Genomic DNA, 15,080 nt, shown 5'->3' on the forward strand with positions numbered 1-15,080 from the left:
CCCCCAAAAAAAAAAAAAGCCACCAGAACGGTACACACACAAACATTACCCGCAAACAAAGCACGACGGAAGAGACGATGGGAAATTACGTAAAAGAGCGGGAACGGGATTAAGAATGTGATGATAGGGGGCGTTCAGATCGCCCCGGACTCGGTACTCGGTGTTCGGTCCACATATACCATTATACATACATACTCTCAGTACTCGCCATTCAAGCGCCTTGCTATAATGAGCTGCAAGGGACCCACGGCGCTACCTCCGTCGTCCGACATCGTCGGATCGGGGCAGGTACGAGGCCCAATCGGGGTATTGAGGCGCGCTCGTCCGAAAATAGCTGTAAACGGTGTTCCACCTCGAAGAGGCGATCTGGATTGACATCGACCCTGACACACCTGATCCTTTGATGCGATCCGCCCTGCCTCTCCGGAATTATAGACGCAACTTGTACTTGTCATGAATGAACCGGACGTTTCCCTCAAACGCGAGCCCGGTCGCGGCGTTTCCGCCCCATACAGAATGTAACAGATAACGTACGCCAAGTCGCCGTACGCTCGCGGGGTCTTTGCATGGCTCATTCAATATATACATACTTGGTGGACCTTCGGCGATGTGATCCCAAAGGCATCCCCCTTCCCGCCGGCGTCTATTTTTCTATTTTTTTTTTTTTTTGAGAAGCAGGAACTCGAGGCACACCGCTGAATGGCAATCGCGGGGGTATGCGTAAAAAAAAAAAAAGAACTCTGTGTGAAGCCCGGGTGTCGGAAGGTGCAGACGGCGTCTGCTCAAACGGGTTCGAGACGAAACGCTCTCGATCCCCGTTGGCACGAGACTCGCCCCGCTTTCTCTGTCCGTTTCTCGTCGCACCCACATCTTCAGCGTTCTTAGGCGACCGCAGGATATATATATATATATATATATATATGCAAACGGAATTCCGCGCCGGGGCCATACCGACACACGGTCCCTCTAAGATTTTTTGCATTTTCTCGCTCATTTCTCGCGGGGGACTGACCGACTCAATGGCCCGGTATCCTGACGTCGCGAGGGGACCCACACCGGCCTCTTTGTTGTTCCCCCACCTCCGAAGCAAGGGCACACGTACGCCCACCCAGGCACCGCGTTCAACTTGAGCGCAGGCCGTCCGTCCGATATACAGTTGTGCGACGACAATGCGACGGGCTCGGAGGCGGACAATATTTTTTTCACGTCGTTTGTGGCCGTCGGCAAGGTCCCCTCCCGCTATCCGCGGACCGTCCTGTATTGTCAGTCGTTTTCCAGACCAAGTACTAGTATGTATTCCGACGCCCGATTCCCTGCGGCACGAAAGGTCGATTACATGTTGACGAGCTAGGGTTTGGTCATCTGGACGTCGACGTCCATCCAATCACCCACCCTTCGAAGGTGGACCATCCTGCGATTCCACCACGGAACGGAAAGGAAAGATGCGCCATCACGGTATAGGATGGCACGTTTATGGATATGTCCGCCTTCCGCGTACAACGTCATTTTGGAAGCAGATTGTCAAAGCGCCTGTCTTCGGAGAGAACTAGACTACTGTCTAACATGCGGCTCCCCGCAACGGACAATAAACAAGGATTTCTGTTTTTTCGAAAAAGGGCGCTGTCCATGGTACAGAATCGGAAGCCCTTCTTTGCTCTCGGACGTGGGTGTTAGCGCTGGAACTCTGAGCGTGGACAAGCCAGACGGGATAAGCGTCGAGGGGCCGATTTGCAAAAACCCATCGAGGAAGGGAGTAAGCTTGTTGCGTTACCGGTCCGGAACGGCAAGGAAGAGGGAGATGAAAAAGTGGACGGCGCGGCAACCAGCCCGCGACGATGCAACATATGAGACATATTTGGTGATTGTGATTAAAGACACTGCGAGAGGAACATCTGCACGTCGCGGCCTGATTTCCAAAGTACCGGCTTTGTTCGACCACCACCTTGCACTTTCACGTGAAACGACGGGCAAATTGCCTACGCGGAGGAAAGTGCATTCATTCTGTTCACATCGATGTCCTTGATGCACCAGCCTAGTCATTAGTCCTCGTAATCATCTGATTCGTCTGCTGTCGTTTCTTCCCGTTCGCGCCACATCACTTCCCTTACTTTCAGGTCTGCTTGCCGCCGTTCCAGCACATCCTGAAGCCTGTATTCCATCTCCTCTTTCGTACCGCCGACGAGAATCATGGGGTTGCATTCCGCATGCGCGGCTAGGTTTCGCCTGAGAGCACCGATACTGAGCGAAGCGCATGCGCCGGGATCCCGAATGAGCGGCGGGGCCGGGTCGATCAGATAATGGTGCTGTATTCCTGGAGCTGGAATGAGCTACGCCGATCAAGACAAAGGATTGCAACTGACGATTGATGTACACCTCGCAGCCATGAGGGAACTCGACGTCGATCTCTCTGCCTTCGGCGCGAACGCTTGACGCGAACTTCCTCAAGCCCGACATCCCAACTCCTGTTTCAATTAAGGAGAGGCTTCGTAACCTGTGCAGCCTGAGTAACGGGGCGGCCGCATCATCAGTGACGCGCATGTTCCCCGCGAGATCCAAGTTGAGCAGTGTTCGGCGGAGGCGAACGAGGTGAAAGACACTGGGCGAAGCTACATCAATACCGTGAGTACACAAAGGGTCAGAAACTCACGCTTCGTCAGAAATCTCAGTGTCGTTGAGCATAAGGGTGCTGACCCGTGGGAGGTGGTGGATGTGGGTGATGTCCGAGTCTCGAAGGATAGACCCGCCAAGGTCGAGCTCGGCAAGAAACAGGAAACTGTTCGGTTTGGTGAATACTTGCACATGGTCAGCTCAGCTGGGTTTATATGCGGGATTGAGGTGGAGGATACCTCGCAGCAGGTCAAGAGCGTCAAGATTGAGGCCACTTTGGTCCATTAGGGAGGGCGTGAGGTTGAGTGTATGTATCTCAGACATCCGCAGCATATTCAGCACACGAGCGCTAAGGCATCCTGAGGGAGGACGTAAATGCGGCCAAAGCTACTACAGTCTGCTCCGGCTAACGTCCACTTCACGTACCGTGTGCCCCGAGAAAGTCTGCAATGCTTTGATGGTTTAAATTTTCGACGTGAGGGAGCCGTCGCCTGAATCCGGTACCAGCGAGCAGCATGTCAAGCTGATCAATAAATCTACTTAAGCTGCGCGGAGTTTCCGCTCCAAGTCGCGGTCCATAGAGCTCATCTGGAAGCCACGTTGAAACCAGAGTACAAGACTATACAGTAAAGTGCGCAAGATCAGACCTTCCAGGGCGACAATCCTGGCCTCCAGTGCTCTTGTATTAGGCTGAGTCTGCGTGTCGAACGAGGGCGGGGTATATGCGTCGGAGCTGGGAGAGTGACCCGTCTTGGGAAAGAATGTCTTGATAGGCTCGGCTTTGTCGCTCAATACAAATGAAGTGTCGTTCGCCGCTTGAGAGGAGCGTTCACGCTTCGTAGGCGCGTGGAGGTCGCTGTAGCCAGATGAGCCAGAAGAGGTACGTTTGCGCTTAGCCCGAAGCACAGAGTCCACCACAGTCCGCCGGCCGAGCCTATAGGTTAGGTGCTCTTCGTACGAGGATGGACCAGGAGAACGTATGTGGGCCGGGGAGCGGGTATATGCGTCCAACTGGCGCTTGTGTTGGCCTTCGGGCCTCGAGATAGAGTATATCGTATCCATAGTCGACTGCGAGATGATGTCGAGGTCGTCCTCCATGTTCCTGTGCAAGAGGTCCAGGCCGCGTTCTTCGCCATCCTCTTCCACGGCTCGTTCGAGTAGCTTTGTGAATACGCCGGAATCCCCGTGCACGGAGGCGCCCGAAGGCCGGTAGCATGGGTTTTCGTCGTCTTCGGTAGGTCGTCCCCACATCGCTAAAGTGGCAGTACGGGCCGGGAGTTCATATACGTCTCGGCGTCAGGTGCGGAAAGGATGCAAAGGAGGTAAAGGGATGGACCGCGTGCTGTCACAGAGGCGAAGACGCGGTGACTGGGTGACTAGTCACCATGTGACTGTGACGAGACAAGGTCCCTTGTCAAGGCTCACAAGCTGCAGTAATTCTGCATTAACGCCTTACGTCCCGTACAAGGCAGACAAGGGACCCAAAGGCAATCAGATCATCTAACCAACCTGATTCGAATAAACAGAATCGCATAACATCACATGAAAAAGCGATTGAACTAGCATCGTCGATAAATGCCTCGTCGCATCTCCTCCTCTCTGTTTTCACGTGATGAAACACAAGTATACGGATACATAGAACACTGACAACGTACCTATACTCAAACATCAGCTGTGCTGCTACGAATAAGCAGATACAGGCGGCAATCAAGAACTGTACGCCTGCGCTGGTTGTCAGCACCGATATACTAGAATCTAACGATGATTGTCCGTACCAGCGACACTCGCGAACAGCTCCTTGAATATGTATGACGTTCCTTCGAGCCCAATGACAAAGCCAACCAGGTTGGCCGCCATCATCGTGAGTATATTGCCCACAGCGCCAACGGCGCACAGGTGGCGATACCAGTACGCCGTGCCAAACTATGCGCTGATGAGTCCCTCGCACATGACGGTCCGTCGAGCGAAAATGCTGACCTGCTTCTCTCCGAGGTATCTTCCCAAGAACAGCTCGGGAATGATGAACAAGCTGACAAGCCATCCCCAGGCTAGCAACTTGAAGGACAAATCATGCCAAAGAGCCACGAAGGTGAACACGATCACGGTAGTGAGGACGGCGTTGTTGGCTCCGCCAAGCGGAACGTAGATATAGCTGGCCAGAGCGACAAGAATGAGCCAAGAACAAGCCGCACATATCGGTGGGGAGCTCACCGTACGATCCATAGATTGTAGCTTCTATGCCAACTCCTCCAAAACCCCAGCGGCGAGTAGTTATTCGCCACGCATCGAACCATATTTTCCGGCGGATCTATCCCGTCTACAAGCGCCCACAGGCGGAAGAATCGCCAGGGGAGTAGCAACTGTCAAGCACAGAATTATTAGCTCCGAGACGTCGGTATGAAAGATAATTTCGCACCTTCAACCATACCACAATGAGATTCCAGAGGCCTACAAGAGCTAATTGCGCAGGCGTATATGGAGAAGGTCCCGTCCATGCCTTAGAATCCTTGATGGCCACCACGTACATGAAATGTAGGATAGTCTCCATGGTGAGCAGGCAAGCGAGGAAGCGAGCTGCATAGGAAACGACTGCGCGCCACGGTAGAAGAACAGGTCGACGAATCTGCATCAATTATCGAAGTCAGGACAATCACAAGAGACGAAGTATCGAGAGGAGAGACAGAACCTGCCACATGAAGTCGTTAAAGGTCATGATCGGGCCGGCGATGTAGAGCGGCGGATACAGAACATAAGCGATATAATTGTCGAAGCTATATGTTTCGAGTGAATGGGGGGTCCGAGATCGTTCTTTCTCGTCCAGAACAGCACCTGACTACTGACGAGGGGTTGGCGGTGAATCATTTAGGCGACGGACGTCAAGAGAAGACTTACATCTCGAGGTCCAAACCGTCTATGCGCCCAATGATGGTCCATGTTGAAGGACACCAGTCTGAGCATAGTGATGTTGAAGGACAAGTGCCAGCGAGGATAAATGCCGTAAAAGGTATCCTGCGGCACCGTAAGTCACAAACAGAAAACGACGCAACAACGTGTTCGAAACTCACCAGGACTTCCAAAGAGGGATGAATTGCGCCAAAACGATAGCCCCCGTTCCATTCATTCGCAAACAGTACCCCGCCGTTGAAGAGCCACGTCAGCACTGGTCCCCATTTCGCGCCTTTCGAGTTCTTTCCGATGACGTAGTTGACGAATAGGATCACTAGAATTTTGAGAGCAGATGCGCCGTGAAGCCCGAGCAGGAAAAGAGCGGAGAATACGAGATAGAACGGAATATAATGCGTCGAGTTTGTCGAACTGAACCGCAGGGAACGGGTGTACACTGCTTTGAGAGCGACAAATGCCCCGACGACAAGTAACAGGTAGGGTATGTTGGAACGAAAGGAGCGAAACTGAGCATCGCTATTGTCCTACGGATAGCTTAGCCTGTGCGTGACCCTGTGATGGAGAGAAAACACGCACGACTCGACGGCCAAACAGCCACCCCGCCGAGAGCCTTCGCTGGAACAGAGGGTAGTTCGGGTGTGATGCTGTCTGAACGTCAGTCCGTGTACTAATGAGGGGTGCTATCGTTCGTACGTGAACTTAACGTGGTCGGTATCCAAACCATAACAGGAATGACTACGGCCGCCATCACGTAGTATAACACGAATTCAGGCGTCGTCCATCGTGAGGGTGGTCGCGTATCTTCTGCAGGCACCTTTCGGTATGATGACGGGATGCCGACCGTCAGGTGGAGGATGCCCCTCCGTGGATCATAACCGCCAGTCCGGGGGTCAAATTCTGTGTTGAACGAACTGTTGTGGTCCGCCTGCATGTCGATGGTAATGTCCCCGTTCATTCCGGAAGGAGTATTGATCAGAGACAAGTAGAGCAGGCCATGGTGGCTCTTGGATGCTGGAAGACGAGGGTATTCTGTCACACGACGCGGGTGACAGCGTAACTGGCAACGAGACTGTCGCACGGATCATCTCGACCTCGCACTCGGTCCTCGGATGCATACTTAACTGGTGCCTTGAACTATCTATTGCACGCGATCTACCGGTCTAGAACGACCTTAATCGTCACCGAATTACAGATCTTTCCCTTCAAAAGCAAGATCAGGGCAGAAAACCGCCCCCTTACGGGAATTGCAACAATGCCAGCTAGATATATAGCGGATTTAGACGCGACAGCATACATTGCAGAAGTTCACAATGTACGAAGGTTGTACACGATGGATCGTACTAAAACTAAGCAGGCATTCACAATGTATGTAGTACGTTTACAGAGACTGCACTCCCTACTCCGTCGTTTGTGACTATTGCTTCGGCAAGATGAACCAAGGTTCGATCATTCATCGACTACAGCAGCTGTAACTCGTAGCTGGCAGACTTGTAAGCCATCTTGATCCGTCCAGAAGAATCCAAACATCAATCAGGTGTACAGTATCGCGCAATCATCGCGACATCGCAACGATGTTGCGTAGGATGCCCTCTCAGAAAGCCGGCCCATTGGTCGAGTTGCCGGGACCGATAATGACGGGCTTTGTCTTGCTAAGTTTGGCGATAATATCGTCGCTGAGCCCTAAGTGGGCCTTAACGAGCGCAGGAGGGGTTAAAGCGAGCCACTAGGTTTGTCGAGCGTTATACAGGCCCGACACCGCAGCAGAAAATGCGCATACGTACCTGGTTCAGGCTGATATCCTGGAAACGATCGGTGAACGAAAATCTCGAGGATTGTTGCTAGTCGGAGCGTTATGGGGCTGTTATGCTCTGAACGTGTGCGTACTCACGACAGTCGCTAGGTAGTTTGGCCCTTCGGTGTCGATGGAGGTCACCTGGATCTTGCCCTACAAGGTGCTCGGTTCGCGTCATTTGCATTGTCATCTCTCGACTCACCTTGAGCACGTATGCCCACTGGCGTATTTCGAACTGTGGTTAGCTCCTACGTCAGCTTGGGTTGGCACCGCACGGACCTCCGCAGCCGTGTGTCAATGAAGTTCGCTGAATGGCAGGTACAAGGTTAGATATTACCAACGAATGCTAAGCGACAAGCTCACCGAATGGTGCCAGCTTCAAGGCGCATATTGACGCTTGCAAGTCCTATATGCGAGTCAGCGCGTAGCACGGGGAACTGTGTGTATAGACCTGACCGGTCGCCGCCGGCATGTCATCGGCTAAGTAGGGTACAGATGTCAACGGTCGATGATCAAACGGCATGCGTGAACCTTACTGTTCTGCTGACGCGCCCATCCTCCGGTCTGCAGTCGGTCGTGGCTCAAAGAGAACGGCCACTTGAAGCTCGACCTAACGTCCTATCGTCAGCCTTCGCGATACAGAACCACCAGACGCGGAAACTCACACCGTGCCGTGGTCGATCGTCGGCGGCGCAAGCAGGTCCGCGTTCTCGCGCTGCAGTGCCTCGTTCTGTGGGTCTATGATGTTCGCGCCCAGCTCGCCGCGGATGGGCTGATACACCCCACGCCGGCGGGCGAGACGGTGGCGATCTCGCTAGGCGGGGACGCCGTGATCGAGCCTGCGGGAGCGCATAGCACGAGCGTTGCGCAGGCGAGGAGTGATGCGAAGGCGATACCGGTGCGGAGGTGGACCATGTCGGGCTTGAGGTAGGTTGCGCGCTAAACTGGCAGGACACTCGGAGGAGCGAGTCTGTATGCGTCCGAGCATGGCTGACGCTTATATTCGCGGCCTGGCGCAGCAGCCGTAGGGGACAGTGAAGACAGAACGCCGACGTTGGTCTAGGAGGTGTCGATCTGCTGCCCTCTAAACGTCCATGGTATCGTCGTGGTCGGGGGTTCAGAGGCGAGGCAAATGCATTCGAAAGGGCGAAGGGGCGAAAGGGAATCCACTAGCCGCCGCCGCACCGACGCTCTAGTCCACGTGAAGATGGAAGCCACTGTCATCCCAAGCGCCGTGCTAATGCAGTCCTCCCTATGACTACTTTGTGCCTTTCGACCCTGCCGGTTGCCGCGATCATGACAATCGAGTGGACACCGCATCGTAAAGGTAGGCGACCACAGGCGACCACAAGGCGAATAAACAACTCCTGCATTGCGTACGTCGGAGGTTAGACCTGTCCAGCACACATGGCAATGATTGCAGAACTTTGGACTGCATGCGCGCGATTCATGTCGCTATCGACGATGGGAATCGAACCTTTGCGAAGGGACCGCGCATCGAATTATTCGTGAAGACGCACGATGGCCCCGATGCCAGTGCACCCCAACTCTCACGTCTTCGGCGAAGCGCCAAAATGCTGTCGCGATGTATGCGCCATTCCGGTAACAAAGAACGCCCTACCGACACCCCCCTGCCAGAAACGGTACAAGGATTCTGATCACTTGGGGCCTCTTGCATCGCCTTGCTCCGGATCGACTACCCACGCGCGAGACGTACATATGGTCTGCAACTCTGCGCAAAGGTGGAGATGCGCGACGCTCTGACTCCTGAAATCCCTGCAACCCTCGTTCTTGCCATGGCTTCCCATCCACAGCCCGCGGTCGATCCGTCCAAGGAGCCCGAAGTCGCCGATTACCAGAAGAGATTGGATCGCGCCCTGGCGAATGGCGAGACGCTGTTATCCGTCGTGGAGGCGCTCACGGAGGGCGTCGTCGTCTGCGACCCTCTGAAAGGATCCGTCAAGCTGGCCAAGGAGCTCATCAAGATGGTGCAGGTACGAGACGGATGTTTACCTTTCATGCTCGTTCCATATCGACGCGACACTTGACAGAAAGTCCGCAAAAACCGAGATGACTGCGACGAGTTGGCCCGACGTGTATTCAAGCTGACCGGCACTATGCTCGGGATCCTCGACGGCAAGCGGGACGAAGACGTACCTCCAGAGCTCAAAACCTGTCTGGACTCGGTTCACGCGTACGTCGAGCAGGGCTGCCACAAGATCTGGTATCATGTTAATCTCGCTCCTCTAGTACGCTGAAGAAAATCAAGGATGGTCTAGAACCGCTCAGATTGTCGAAGCGATTCTCGTTCAGGGCTTGGATTCGGGCGCTCCTCAGGAGGGAATACGTAGCGGACCGGATCACCAGCTACAACGCCCAGATCGATCAATGCCTTCAAGAGTTCACGGTGCGATACGACGATTGCATATCCTTCAAAATTCTGACCCTGCGCGTTTTTTCTTCTTCTAGGTTGTCGTCGTGGGACAGGTCAGCTTGGGGTTGATGACATTGAACTCCGCGGTGGGAGTCGTGTACTCTCGATTGGACGATGTCTACTCTAAAGCGAGGGACGTTAGCACGGGCGTGAAGAACGTTCATTCTGACGTCAAGAGCGTCCGTTCAGACGTGACGGATATATACACGGCGGTGATTCGGATTGAGTCTCTCATACACAAGCACTTGGAGGGTACTTCGAGCGGTACGCAGGCCAATGCCTCCATAGACGTTAGGTCCGTCGATCAGACTGGTCATGCGTGACAAAACATCCTGATAACAGCCTAGCAGCCTTCAATTTGTCCCTGCCCCTCCCCGCTTGTACGGACGAGATGCCACCGTGAAGGACGTAGTCGGCAAACTTTGCGATGCGGAACAATACCATATCGCCATCTTAGGGGTAGGAGGGATCGGCAAGACCTCCGTGGCACTTGGCGTCGCCGACGACTCGGTGATCAAGGCCCAGAACAACTGCTACTTCATCCGTTGCGACACACTCGGCACTGAAACATCCCTCGTCAACGCTGTTCTTCATGCTGTGGACCGTACCTCGTCGGTACACGGGGATCCCATGGAACACCTCAAGACGCGACTGGAGAAGTCGATCCGTCCCGTGATACTCATTCTGGACAACTTTGAGAGTTCCTGGGACTCGGACACTCCTTATATCAGACAAAAGCTCACCGAAGTGCTCAGGACATTAGCCGCGATCCCAAAGGTCCAGCTGATCGTGACTATGCGAGGAGACAGTCCACCCGCCGAGGCGGACGTCCAGTGGTCTCCTGTGCGTCTCGACCCTCTAGGGCATATACCAGCTCGCGAGCTCTTTCTATCCATAAAACCGGAGACGCCGCCGAATGAATACCGGGACCTCGACCTGCTCCTGGAAAAATGCGATGGCCTTCCTCTCGCCGTCAAACTCCTCGCCCAGCTCAAGCCATCGTCGACCTGCGGTCGCCTGCTGCAGCGATGGGATAAACGCAAGAGCGCGCTGTTGCAGACTGACCACCTCTCTCCGTCCCGCGAAACCAGCCTGCGCGTCTCCATCTCGATGTCGCTCGAGTCCGCACCGATGCGACTTATCCCCGAGGCGATCCCGTTGCTCGCGGTGCTCTGCCAGCTGCCGGATGGGATCCCGGGGGGCGTCAAACAGCTCGAGGAGATGGATCTCGGCTTTGAGGACGTCGACGTGGCTTTGGCAACCGTACTTGGTTCCGGCCTGGCGTTCAAGGCAGCGGATGACAGTCTCAGAGTCCTTTCTCCCATCCGAGAGCATATCATCGACCATGATGTCACCGTCCCGCAGCGACCCCTTCTTCCTCACCGCCAGTACGAGGCACTCCTGCGATATTACGTCCGGCTGGTCGAAACACATGCCCGTAGTAACCCCGGAGATGACGCATACAAGCCTGCATACGAGGCCTTGCTTCCTGAAATAGGCAATATCATCTACTTGTTCAAGCAGGAGCTTGTCCGTGGAGGAGACAAGGTGTCGGGTGTCGCACGGGCAGCGTACTCGTTCGCCCGCTTTCAGATCAACCTACGGCCCTCAACCGAACTCATCGACCTACTGCTAGACCACTGGGATCTCTACGAAATACGTAAAGCTCGCGGTGACGCTCTAGCGGTGAGGGGTGGCATTCTCATGCAGGCAGACCGGTATACGTCGGCGATGGAAGACTACGTCGCGGCCTGTGAGGACTATAAAAACTCCGGTGATATGCTACACCTGGCGTCTGCTTTGAAAGGGATTGGGGATGTCTATTACATGCAGAGTAGACACGACGACGCCATGGCCGCGTACAACCGGGCCTACAACGTGTGCTCCGTGATTGGAGACAAACAGGGCATGGCGGATTGCCTGAAAGGCTGGGCCGACGTCCATCGCATGAAGAACGAGTTACCACAGGCGATCATGAAGCTCACCTGGGCCCACCACCTGTATTCCAATATCGGAAACCGACGGGGCGTGACGAATTGCCTGGAGACCTTGGGCGACGTCCATCGCATGCAGGGCGAGTACCCCCAGGCGATAAAGAAGCTCACTAGGGCCCACGACCTGTACTCCGAGATGGGCAACCGACAAGGGGTGGCAAATTGCCTGCACAGCTTGGGCGTGGTTCATCGCATGCAGAATGACTACCCGCAGGCGATAGAGAAGCTCATCCGGGCCCACGACGTGTACTCCGAGATCGGATCCCGACAAGGGGTGGCAAATTGCCTGCACAGCTTGGGCGAGGTTCATCGCATGCAGAATGACTACCCGCAGGCGATAGAGAAGCTCACCCGAGCCCACGACGTGTTCTCCGAGATCGGAGAGCGGCTGGGCATGGCGAGTTGCCTGCGAAGCTTAGGCGAGGTCCATCGCATGCAGGGCGAGTACCCCCAGGCGATAGAGAAGCTCACCCAGGCTCACGACGTGTCCTCCGAGATTGGAGACCGAAATGGCGTAGCTAATTGCCTGCGAAGCTTGGCCGACATCCATTGCGAGCAGAACGAATACCCCCAGGCGATAGAGGAGCTGACCCGGGCCCACGACCTGTACTCTGAGATTGGAGACCAGGATGGCGCTGCAGATGCTCTTCACAGATTAGGCGATATTGATCGTATCCAGGGGCGATATGATCAAGCGGTCGAAAAACTGGGGCGCGCTCTTGACCTTGCTTCAAGCGCCGGGAACCAATTACGGATGGCTTTATACCACATTTACATAGGCTTGCTCAATCACGACCAGAATCGCGATGCTGACGCGAACGAGCATTTTACGACCGCTCGGACATTGTTTACGGAGATCCAACACCAGACAAATGCGCAGTACTCCCCGCGCCTCATTGCTGCCATTCGCGAGTCAATGGTACGCTGCATTCGCCCGCAATATCCATTCGCCGCTGACCCGCGTCGTGAAGGTTGTAGCAGAAGCCGAGTCTAGCTCTGCTACAGGTTCGGTCGCGAATAATGACGAAACTGGAGGTATATGAAATGCGATGTGCGAGTATATTTCAATCTTCGATCAACGACATGCTCTCTTGAGCGCCTCGCAGAAGTTCCGCGTGACCGGCACGAAGTCCTGTTCGTTCATGTCAATAGGATGCTTCGGGTCGTACGCAATGGAATAGCAATCACGTACTATACTAGTATATGTCTCCTTCTTTGTATGCGGCTGTGGATGCGCATGGTGTCATTGGATCTGACAAGTTGGGAACAAATGTCCTACAGAAGGCGGACGTCATCGATTCGGTTTTTCAGGAACAAAAACATACGATTCACGGCTTACCCGGCACTGGATGGCAGGTATCGTGGTTCGGACTCACGGGAGATCAAGCGAGGAGCATAGGACGGATTTGCCGCCATTATGCCTGCGTGTTGAACACCCTAAGCTGGAATGACACGAAGAAAACTGTCATGACGCACGTTATCACGGCGAAGCGTTTCCGTGAATAGTCTGACCGTATAAGCACTCGCGAGACGGCTGCGCCTCCGAAAGCCACCGCAGAACGTTGAGGGCGAGTGATGACCGGCCGAAGTCCGTATCACCGAAGGCTGGCATCGGGAACAGCGATTTTGAGACATTCTCCGTGAAATGCGGAGCGCGAGGAGACGGTCACAATCCGTCGCTGCCACCTTCGTTCTGGAGTTAAACTTCTCGGTTCACGTCTGGTTTCGAGATCTCTTGCTCATAACATCGCGTAGATACAACATACGCCAGAAAGCAGATATGTGATGGGAGCGGGTGCGGAGGCGCGCGCTTGATGATCGAGTTGACGACGTAGATATATCGTGACGCGGGAAATGGGGGAATGTTGGAAGTCACGGCCGGATCCATTGAGATTTGAGACTCTTCAGTGAGCTGGAGCGATTCGTCAATTGAAGAAGGTCCATGGCTTGTTGTATTGGATGCCACTCCGTGAGCATGTATGGCGATATGTATTCCGAGGACGAAAACGGTTTACGAGAGGATCAAGGCTGAGCTGTCCGCCTGTGAGCCGGACGGAACAAAGATGGCGATGAGAATTTCGTCGGGAAAACTCTCGATCAACCGGCGAGCACGCTGCAACGTGAAGTTGGGGTGACGAGCTAGAAGCTTCATGGTTGGTTTGTGTTCCTGTCGAAGGCGCTCTGATGCAGGTGAGCAGTTATGATCTACAGAACGATATCGACGACCTACTTCCAACGTCCATGATCCCTCCAAGTTCACTCAGCATGCGCCGTCGACATGTCGACAATGTAGCTCCCGGAGAAGCTCTCCTAAGTAGAACTATACTGCAGCCCATCAGGAAAAACCGGATTTGCTAAAAACCTTCTAAAACGTACTAAAACGTGCTAATTTAGTAGCTTTAGAGGGTTTCGGTACCCAATAAGCGACTCTTTCGATAGTCCGATTTTTCCTGATGGCCCGCCCTCTACCCCCTCACGCGAAGCGTGACATGGAGATCATTCCTTCACGTCCTCCTACGGACATTTGTGGACACCTGAAAGCACTATAACCGTGTTCCACAGGCTCGAACTCGAGAAGCTATACGTCCAGGACGAGATCGAATCAGTCGGAGATCCACGTCTCGACACGCTGGAGCACCAGAAGAGCGCTTCCCCTGATGCCGGTACGAGCTAATGCAATAATTCGGCGCTTTAATCTGTCCATGGTTCACGATGTTCATTGTAGGCGCTGCTAGTTACACGACCACGACTTCGTCAATAGTTGAGCGCTGATCGTGATAGCATTTCTTGAGTCGTAGGCCTTGTCATTGAAGCGCCCCTGATTGGAATGTTGTGGACTCACAAAAATTCAGGAACATAAGCACCACAAGATTACCCATATCCATCTCGCCAGCAGTCCCACCACTGTGGCCATGGCAGTTGCGGTCCAAAGCCTTCCTGGCTGTGCATTCTGTTCTAGATTAGGCAATATTGCACAGCCCTCCGTTTGGAGGATCGAGCTCTTTGACTCCGCTAACGTACGCACCCATTGTATGCTGACTGCGCCTGTACCATGTTCCTGCTCTCTATGGATTTGCAGCCCGGCATTATTGTCGCGGCGCGTCTAACGACTCAAAATGCTATATGGTTCTCCGAGCTAAGAATTACGGGAGGCTGTTGAATCCCAGTGCAACGTCTGCGTTCCGACGCGCTGAAAGTATGCTATTCTTGAAAGCACGGCGCCCCGAGCCCTCTCGCATCGCCATCTGTGGGCGGGACACCGCGTGATGGCCATGGGGGCGGTATGCACCTGACAACAAGCCAGCCTCTCTTCTTCCCTCCCTCGTCCTCTTCCCTCTGCTCACCTCAC

The 15,080-nt window shown here is 54.2% G+C and overlaps 6 protein-coding genes across 6 annotated transcripts; 1 reads left to right on the forward strand and 5 right to left on the reverse strand.

Moving 5' to 3' along the window:
- Positions 1-2,039: 2,039 nt before the first annotated feature.
- PUNSTDRAFT_139021 (uncharacterized protein) lies at positions 2,040-2,931 on the reverse strand (the record flags this gene model as incomplete). The annotated part of the gene is made up of 4 exons (XM_007388708.1): positions 2,040-2,311; positions 2,361-2,596; positions 2,648-2,792; positions 2,847-2,931. 4 exons carry the CDS (start codon positions 2,929-2,931, stop codon positions 2,040-2,042), a joined length of 738 nt encoding a protein of 245 aa, XP_007388770.1.
- Positions 2,932-3,147: 216 nt separating this feature from the next.
- On the reverse strand, positions 3,148-3,858 carry PUNSTDRAFT_139022 (uncharacterized protein; the record flags this gene model as incomplete). Its single annotated transcript, XM_007388709.1, has 1 exon — positions 3,148-3,858. One exon carries the CDS (start codon positions 3,856-3,858, stop codon positions 3,148-3,150), a length of 711 nt encoding a protein of 236 aa, XP_007388771.1.
- Positions 3,859-4,166: 308 nt separating this feature from the next.
- On the reverse strand, positions 4,167-6,442 carry PUNSTDRAFT_77213 (MBOAT-domain-containing protein; the record flags this gene model as incomplete). The annotated part of the gene is made up of 11 exons (XM_007388710.1): positions 4,167-4,206; positions 4,263-4,329; positions 4,383-4,530; positions 4,585-4,759; positions 4,819-4,967; positions 5,024-5,230; positions 5,294-5,436; positions 5,496-5,616; positions 5,673-6,035; positions 6,088-6,155; positions 6,205-6,442. The coding sequence occupies 11 exons, from the start codon at positions 6,440-6,442 to the stop codon at positions 4,167-4,169; spliced, it is 1,719 nt and encodes a 572-aa protein (XP_007388772.1).
- A 660-nt stretch (positions 6,443-7,102) lies between these two features.
- PUNSTDRAFT_139024 (uncharacterized protein) lies at positions 7,103-8,218 on the reverse strand (the record flags this gene model as incomplete). The annotated part of the gene is made up of 10 exons (XM_007388794.1): positions 7,103-7,234; positions 7,293-7,349; positions 7,400-7,456; positions 7,506-7,538; positions 7,579-7,610; positions 7,667-7,709; positions 7,755-7,783; positions 7,840-7,913; positions 7,969-8,033; positions 8,090-8,218. The coding sequence occupies 10 exons, from the start codon at positions 8,216-8,218 to the stop codon at positions 7,103-7,105; spliced, it is 651 nt and encodes a 216-aa protein (XP_007388856.1).
- An 881-nt stretch (positions 8,219-9,099) lies between these two features.
- Positions 9,100-12,774, forward strand: PUNSTDRAFT_139025 (TPR-like protein; the record flags this gene model as incomplete). Its single annotated transcript, XM_007388711.1, has 6 exons — positions 9,100-9,297; positions 9,355-9,497; positions 9,554-9,710; positions 9,773-10,032; positions 10,088-12,650; positions 12,703-12,774. The coding sequence occupies 6 exons, from the start codon at positions 9,100-9,102 to the stop codon at positions 12,772-12,774; spliced, it is 3,393 nt and encodes a 1,130-aa protein (XP_007388773.1).
- Positions 12,775-13,742: 968 nt separating this feature from the next.
- Positions 13,743-13,974, reverse strand: PUNSTDRAFT_139026 (uncharacterized protein; the record flags this gene model as incomplete). The annotated part of the gene is made up of 2 exons (XM_007388712.1): positions 13,743-13,912; positions 13,962-13,974. The coding sequence occupies 2 exons, from the start codon at positions 13,972-13,974 to the stop codon at positions 13,743-13,745; spliced, it is 183 nt and encodes a 60-aa protein (XP_007388774.1).
- Between the last annotated feature and the right edge of the window lie 1,106 nt (positions 13,975-15,080).

The sequence above is a fragment of the Punctularia strigosozonata genome (assembly GCF_000264995.1).
Source record: "Punctularia strigosozonata HHB-11173 SS5 unplaced genomic scaffold PUNSTscaffold_20, whole genome shotgun sequence".
Classification (NCBI taxonomy): Eukaryota; Fungi; Basidiomycota; class Agaricomycetes; order Corticiales; family Punctulariaceae; genus Punctularia; species Punctularia strigosozonata.